This window comes from Pteropus vampyrus, unplaced genomic scaffold (genome assembly GCF_000151845.1).
Source record: "Pteropus vampyrus isolate Shadow unplaced genomic scaffold, Pvam_2.0 Scaffold254, whole genome shotgun sequence".
Taxonomy (NCBI): domain Eukaryota; kingdom Metazoa; phylum Chordata; class Mammalia; order Chiroptera; family Pteropodidae; genus Pteropus; species Pteropus vampyrus.
Genome location: NW_011889035.1, coordinates 1,593,138 through 1,601,432, shown reverse-complemented (window position 1 = coordinate 1,601,432; position 8,295 = coordinate 1,593,138). Strand labels below are relative to the sequence as shown.

At 45.4% G+C, this 8,295-nt stretch overlaps 1 protein-coding gene across 1 annotated transcript; it reads left to right on the top strand.

Annotated features, from left to right (window-relative positions):
* Positions 1 to 614: 614 nt before the first annotated feature.
* FUT4 (fucosyltransferase 4) lies at positions 615 to 7,683 on the top strand. Its single transcript, XM_011374775.2, is given in 3 exon segments — positions 615 to 707; positions 4,646 to 4,750; positions 4,752 to 7,683. Coding segments are annotated over 3 exon segments (1,653 nt in total). The 3' UTR covers positions 6,207 to 7,683.
* The last annotated feature ends 612 nt before the right edge of the window (positions 7,684 to 8,295 follow it).

Here is an 8,295-nt window from a genome sequence, read left to right as displayed (position 1 = left end):
TTTTTAAAAACCATCTCTGGTGAGGAGTACCAGGACAGGCTTAAAATGAACTATTTCCCCGGAGAAGAACAAAGAACAAGTTAGACTTTTAGGAACCACAGCTGGCCTGGTTCTTGCCCCAGAGAATTGTGTCCTGTATTAAATTTTGGAACTGAATAGGTCATTCTTGAACATATTGTATGTTGGAACTGAATAGGTCATTCTTGGACATATTGTATGTTGATTACTCATTCAGCTTAATAAAATGAGCCTTGATTTATGAATCTCTCTTCGTTGCTGCTTTATCAATCTTTAGGTTCCAAAAACCCTTCTTTATATCTGATCTTGTCTTCATGTTTGCAACTGAAAGCCATTTCTTTCTGTGCAATATTTTGTGGAAATGGAGAGGCCTTTAAATACACAAAGAATAATGTGTTCATTGTTACCAAATTAAAAAGAATCATAGAATGTTTGAAGTTCTAAGGTGATTTAGAGTTCATTTAGAATAATGATTTCTTACATATGGCTATATTGTTCTTCCCTCCCCACCATCCCTTCCCCCTTTTTCAGGTGACAGCACTACATTTTTTCTTATGGGAACCACTCTCCATGCTTTGTTAGTCCTTGAGGTTTAGATGGGGCTGCTTCTACCCCATAGCTCCCAAAGAGGGTCTAAAGAGACATCCCTTTATCACAGTGATTACTTCAAGTATGAGCACTCAGTCCAGGTTGGGCCAATGAGAGCCAGCCTAATTTAATAGAGTTTGTGGTGTCATCAGGATTCTGATTAATACATGTGTAGAATTTTCCACTGAAAACTTAAGAGGCTTCTTAAGGTCACAGAAAGTCATTCACATAGCTAATTTCTCCTGATAACTACCCATATTCTAGTAGGGAACACAGATATTGACAGACCCTTTCACTTATAAATTAAGAGCATTCATTCACTCAACAAGTCTTCACTGAGATGATGAATATTACTATATGCCTGAATCTGTGCATGAGATGGAGTTATGAATGAAACAGAACGATGTATATATGGAAGCACACAGGAGGAGCATGGAACCTACCCTCCATATGTACATATGGGTGTCCAAGAAGGCTTCCTGGAGGAGAGAACTGGTTTCCTAATATCTCTGACTCTATTCACCTTTAATTTTCTTCTTCAGTCTTACAGCTACTATCTTATTTAGGTCCTTTTTGTTGAACACCTGAATTACAGCAATAGCTTTCCAATTAGACTTGTTATTTCTACCTTTATCCTGTTCCCAAATACTCAACTTATCCTTTACTGATGACAGAATAATTTTTTTCTTAAAAACATTTTACTGAAGTATAATACGTACATAAAAGTACATATGTAAGCATACAGCTTAATGAATTTCACAAAGCAAACACACCCATTAACCGGTGCCTATATCAAAAAACATGGCCAGCACATCAGAAGCCTACCTAATGTCCTCTTCCATATACTCACCTCCCCTTACAAATAAGCTTTCAAGAATACTAGTCTCCGTCTTGCTCCTCGCTTTGTTAAAACCTTTCAAGGACTCTCCACGGACTTCAGGATAAACTCCCATTTCCTTAGCCAAACTAAACCCTAGTAATTCCTAACCTAATGTCCAAATCCTCACTACCTGGCCTTTGTGTATGCTGCTCCTTCTGTTAAGACTAACATCTCAGCTCTCTTCCTCCCCCATTTTAATCATTCCTAATTGTTCCAGGAGCCACCTTCTCAAAGCCCTTCCCTCTCCACTGTCTGTTTCTCTCATAGATTCTTGAAGGTAGAAGTAGTGTTTTTTCATCCCAGTTTCCCAATTGGTTAAATGAATAAATTAGAACACCTGACATCATTAAGTTCTCTTAATGCCCTTTCTTCCTTTCCTTCCTCCCTTCCATTCTTTTTAAATAAGAACAAACCATTGTCCTGTTAATAAGTTAAGGCACATGACCTTCGACCAGTTCAGTCATGTGCAGCTTAACAAGGATGTTCAGAGTAATGTGTCATTAGGTGATTTTGTCCTTGTGTGAACATCATAGAGTGTTCGGAAACAAACCTAGATGGTAGAGCCTATTGTCCTAGGCTACAAGCCTGTATAGTATGTCACTGCACAAAATGACACGAGATTAAATCAAGCACAAGAGAAATGATGCAGTAGATGCGGTATACGCCAGACATGTGAGGCTGCTGCCAGTGTAACACCACATACTGTTTACGACAAACTTTTTTTTATAAGTAGAATATACTCTAAAACAGGGGTCCCCAACCCCTGGGCTGCGGACCAGTATCAGTCTGTGGCCTATAAGGAACCAGGCCCCACTGCAGGAGGTGAGCGGCGGGTGAGTGAGTGAAGCTTCGTCTGTATTTTCAGCCTCTCTCCAGTGCTAGCATCACTGCCTCAGCTCCACCTCAGATCATCAGGCATTAGATTCTCATAGGAGCACCAGTCCCTGGTGCCAAAAAGGTTGGGGACCACTGCTCTAAAATAATGATTAAAAAGTATTGTATAGAAAATACATAAACCAGTAACACAGTCATTTATTATCAGGTATTGAGCACTGTACATATGTGCTATATTTTTATACAACTGGTAGTATGGTAGGTTTGTATACACAAGCATCACCACAAATGTGAGTAATGTGTTGCACTATGACCTTATGATGGCTATGATGTCACCAGGCAACAGGAATTTTTCAGCTCTTTTATAATCTTATGGAAACATTGTTGTATATGCAGTCTGTCGTTGACAGAAATCTCCTTATGTGGAGCATGACTGTGGTCTGTAGAGAAGTTATGATTGGTTTTCAATGATCTGGCCATACTTTCCTGATAGGTATCCCCTCCCTCTCATACTAAGGTAAGACTAAAATAAGGACAGTTTGTGGTCCTGCACCCGACCAAGGTAAGTAGACACATGGAAATTGATATTCATGAGATCTGAGCCATTCTGCTGATAGAAAGTTGGTTTAATTGGAGTATGTGGAGGATGTAAGAGAAAACTGGGAGTGGGGAGAGGAAGCAAGCAAGTAGGTTAACATTTACCAAATGCTCACCTACCATGCACCAGACACAATGTTAGGCTCTACCTATGATGTCTTACTTAACTAAAGTGGGGAAGGAATGAGCATAAATGTATAGTTTTTGAATTCAATAAAAAGAAAAGCCAATATGTCCTTTTCTTCATTTAGCTGAAAAAAGTTATTTGTGCATTTATAGCTTTTTCTTTTCAATTAAAAATAACAGCGGAGAATCACTGAAATTCTTGATCTCAATGACAATTTAATAGCTTGAAACTGATTTTATGAAATTAAAAATAATTAGAAACATTATAAAAGGTTTCACTGTGTAGAAGAAAGTGTTACTAGGTTGATGAGTATATCCAGAGCACCTCATGCTGTCCATCCATCTCCCAAACTGTTATTGTGGCCAGCAGGCCGTGCCACCTGAAACCATTTTTATAGAAGCATTTACAATCTCTATGTGATTTTTAATGAAAAAGTTCTTCACAAAAAATCAAAATGGCAAATCTAACTTTATTTTCTGTATACATAACATCAAAAACATCTGCAGGTTGGCCCCATTCCCAGAAAATCTATTTGTCACCTAACATCCTGTGATTTATATGGCATTGGGCTGAGAACAACCGATTCACAGCTGTGATCTACTAATAATTTTCTCAAAACTGCCTCCTCTCCTTAGGTCAGCAGCCCCTGGCCTATTTAGAATTTCACTGAGTAAAAGTTTAATAACATAAAGGCCAAAACTCAGAAATTCCAATTCAAGCCGTAGGGGAAAAAAATTCCTCAAGCGACTGTAAAAGTAGATGCCTTGATTGTTTCCTCATTGATAAACCTGGAGAAGCCAATGTGATAGATATCCTTTAAGACCTAAACTCGGGCCGCTATTTGTTTATCTTAGTCATCAGTTTATTGTCCAGAGTGTTTTGTATAATCTTCATAAGTGCAGAAATTAAGTTGTTTCTTAAGTGCTTAGTGAAATTAATGGTGATGTTCAAACATTCACCTCACTGAAAAGCCAGGAAGTTCCCTGAGGACAAAGGCTCAAGGGCCTTACCTTTGTCTTTTGGTTTAATGAGTCCCCCAGCCCTAGTATAAAGAATGGTATGAGCCGGCAGTCAAAAGTGTTCAGTGGTTCTTATGACAGTAGAGTTTAACTTACAACTTGGTTTCACAATATGTACAACCTCCGTAGTCCGCGCTGCAAGGAACTGTCTGTACATTTCTCGGTGGGTCACGAGGTCGAGGTCAAGTTCACCGACGCTTCTAGGGCTCCCTCCCTCCAGCGGGCGTCGCTGGCCGTAGCAAGGCGGTGAGAAAGGAAGTGGTCTTGGATCCGCTGTTCTTCTCGGAGGCTCTGCACTTCCGATCCGACTTCGCTCAGTGCCAGCGCCTGCGCCTGCCCTCGCGCCGCAGCAGCTTTTGGAGGGTCTCGCTCCGCCTGCGCGCACCCAGGGATGAGCCAGGCCCTCACTCTGGAAGGCGCGGGTTCGGGCCATGGCGATTGAGCGCCGAGCGCAGCTGGGAGAGAGCTCCCGGCGGGCGGGGGCGCTCGGCTAGAGCGATGAGCGCGCGCAGAGTGATCCGGGACCCCTTGAGACGGGATCCAGAGTAGCGGGTGAGGAGCGGGTGGAGCGTGGCGGAGTAGTCTGGGAGCAATGGAGGAGGTGGAAAGTGGGCGGAGGTGCAGCAGAAAACGCCCGGGGCCTGGTGGGGCCGGTCGGGCTAGGGGTGCGGTGGAGGGGAGGGACGGAGCGGCGTCCGGCTGGGCTGCCCAGCTCGCTCACCTAGTCCTGGCGGCGCGCCCCGAGGCGAGTCGCGGGGAGGGGAGCGGGATGTGTGGGCCTTGGGATTCCGGGACCGCCCTCTCCCGGTCCAGAGTCTGCGGGGAGCGGCAACGACGGCTGGAGCCGCAACGGCAGTATGAGAGCGGGCGCCGCTGCTCCTCGCCTGCGGACGCGCGGCCAGCGGCGGCGGCTCTGTCTGCGCGCGCCATGGGGGCGCCGTGGGGCCTCGTGGTCCCCCTGCATGGTCTGCGGCGCAGAGCCGGGGGGCTGCCATGGACTGCCTCTTTGCTGGCGGCCACCAGCCTGGTGTGCATGGTTCTGGCTACCTATGCCTGCTGGGGACAACTGCAGCCGCTGCCCTCGTCCGCCTACGCCCCGCCGCGTCCGGTGGGCGTGCTGCTGTGGTGGGAGCCCTTTAGGAGACATGACGGAACTGTGAGGTCGCCCCCTGACTGTTGGCTGCGCTTCAACATCAGCGGCTGCCGCCTGCTCACCGACCGTGCGGCCTACGGGGAGGCCCAGGCTGTGCTTTTCCACCACCGAGACCTCGTGAAGGGACCCCCTGACTGGCCCCCGCCCTGGGGCGTCAGCGCGCGCACGGCAGAGGAGCTGGAGCTGCAGGTGTTGGATGACGAGGAGGAAGCTGCGGCGGCTGCTGCCGAAGACCTGGCCGCCTCGGGCCCCAGGCCTCCGGGCCAGCGCTGGGTATGGATGAACTTCGAGTCGCCCTCCCACTCTCCGGGGCTGCGGAGCCTGGCAGATAACCTCTTCAACTGGACCCTCTCCTACCGGGCCGACTCGGACGTCTTTGTGCCCTATGGCTACCTCTACCCCAGGACCCATCCCAGCGACCAGCCGCCAGGCCTGGTCCCTCCGCTGGCCCGGAAACGCGGGCTGGTGGCTTGGGTGGTGAGCAACTGGGATGAGCGCCAGGCCCGGGTCCGCTACTACCACCAGCTGAGCCAGCACGTACCCGTGGACGTGTTCGGCAAGGGCGGGCAGCGGCGGCCGGTGCCTGACATTGGAGTCCTACACACGGTGGCCCGCTACAAGTTCTACCTGGCCTTCGAGAACTCGCAGCATCTGGATTATATCACAGAGAAGCTCTGGCGCAATGCGTTCCTGACTGGGGCAGTACCGGTAGTGCTGGGGCCGGATCGTGCCAATTATGAGCGCTTTGTGCCTCGGGGTGCCTTCATCCATGTGGACGACTTTCCTAGTGCCTCCTCCCTGGCCGCCTACTTGCTCTTCCTCGACCGAAATCCAGCTGTCTACCGCCGTTACTTCACCTGGCGCCGGAGGTACGCCGTGCACATAACCTCCTTTTGGGATGAGCCTTGGTGCCGGGCTTGCCAGGCTGTGCAGAGAGCTGGGGACCGGCCTCAAAGCATGCGTAACTTGGCTCGCTGGTTTGAGCGGTGAAGCCACCCTCCCCTGGGTGTAACCCAGGGAGGCCAAATTGTAACTTTTCGATCCTGTTGTGCATCTCCTTGAGTGCCGAATCATGGCACTAAGTTTTCCCAGCACACCATTTTACTTTATGGGAAGAAGGTGATTTACCAATTAATATTATTCAGCACAGAGACTGGATAGGAAGGACACTGGTTCTCATGATTTTTTGTGCAACTAGCAGTTGGGCTCCCTCTGTTGTTGATGGGCATCAGTGTTCAGGGCTAAAGGGGGTGCTTCCTCACCTTCTAATTAACCATTGTGCGGAGGGGAAGAAATAGCTTCACTACAAGAAGCTGTTGAGTCAGTTGCTCTGAATCTCATTGCCACAGGCCATATTTTTGGCCTGTGCTGAGTCAAATATGGTACGCACTGCTCAACTCACATTTTACTGAGCCAATGTGCAGCAAACCCGTGATTTTATAAAGAGCCTTGTTGCAGGATAGTGGAAGGACTATGGCTGTAAGGGGTTTTTTTCTTGTTTTTGGTTGGATTCCTCAAAGCCTCAGCTTCTGAGAAAGATGAGGAGGGTGGTCTTAGAATCCAGTTCCCCTACTCTATGAATGGAAACAAGATGCTGGATTGTCCTTGGAGAAGAGTTAAGATGAATATATAAGTGTACCTCACTTTACGCAGATGTATTCCTAAAAAGCTGCTTTTCAATCAAATCCGAAATTCACTGCCATAGGTGAGTTCAGTATTTAATAAAACCCTATGGAGAATCCCTTTACAATGTGAATAATCATCTCCTATTTTCTGTTTCTATGTTTTTCTATAACCTGGATTTTCAAAAAAGCATGTAAATATTATAGAGGTGAAAATAAAGCAGAAACAACCTTCTCCCCTCTTCCCAGAAAACCAGAATGTGTTTACAAACAGAAGAGAAGGAAGCCACAGTGTCACTTTTCATAAAATCACTTACTTTGTGTCTTTACTGGACCTGAAATTTAAACTGGAATGTCAGTCCTCCAGGGGCTTGCATTACCTGTCTGCAGAACAATGAAAGAGATGGTACTACATTATGAAATCGTACAATAGGAAAAAAGTTTCATGGTATCTATTAATGGCAGTTTTTCTGTCAGTTTTTTGTTAAATGTTTAGTTGCTAGGGAATGGAATTACATTAGTGCCTGGGCTAATTTGATAAAGACTAAATCTGTATTTTTTTCCGGGGCCAGGTTCTCCTCGTAGTCTAGATAGTAGTGTATATATCCTCACATTTCCAGGGCTCTTGAGACTGTGCCATGGGACCAACTTTGAAAATATGAGCATTGACTTTTAAAAGTTTTTGAATGAGCAGCAGATTCAATAGGTGTTACCGTGTGCCCACTCTGTGCCAAACACTGGGCTTGGAGTGCCACAGGAAAGACAAAAATTGTAAGGCAAGTTCCCTTTAAGACTCTTACAATCTACTACTGCTAACAAGTTAATAATGAACTTTGATAAATCAACTGGCAGAACCTATTTGTTTTAGTGACGTTTTTAGTGATATAGACCATAAATGAAGTACTAGAAAGCCAGTTGATTTACAGCTTGAAATAATAGTTTATATTTCTCCTTGATTTATTATAATAAGGATCTTCAGTGACTAATTATTGTGGGTAGGGTCCAAGAGTAATTCGGTTTATACAGAGTTCTGCTGTAAACAGTAATTTTGCATTTGTCTACTACAATTAGCTGAATCATAAAGTTTTATCTCTGTGCATTTGTTGTAGACTCACTTAAAAAGCTCGCTAAAATCTAAAAAGTGCTTCAGTTCTCTCATCTTTAAAAAGAGAAATTAAAATCCGTGGATAAAATTTCCTCATTAATATATTATAATATAGACAGAATTATAATTACAAAGGATCAGTTATCCAATAAAAAGGAAAAATTCTAATTTTAAAATGAGCATTTATGAGATATTGGCCAATGATCTAGGTATTATTGGGAATCTACATGGGACAGTGGGAGAGAGTTTGGGTTTTGAAGGTAATCTGGCTTAGATTTGAATTCCAGCAGTGTGACCTTGGGCAACTGGTAATAACCCTTCCTTTAAGGCATAAACTTTTCTTTCAAATTTA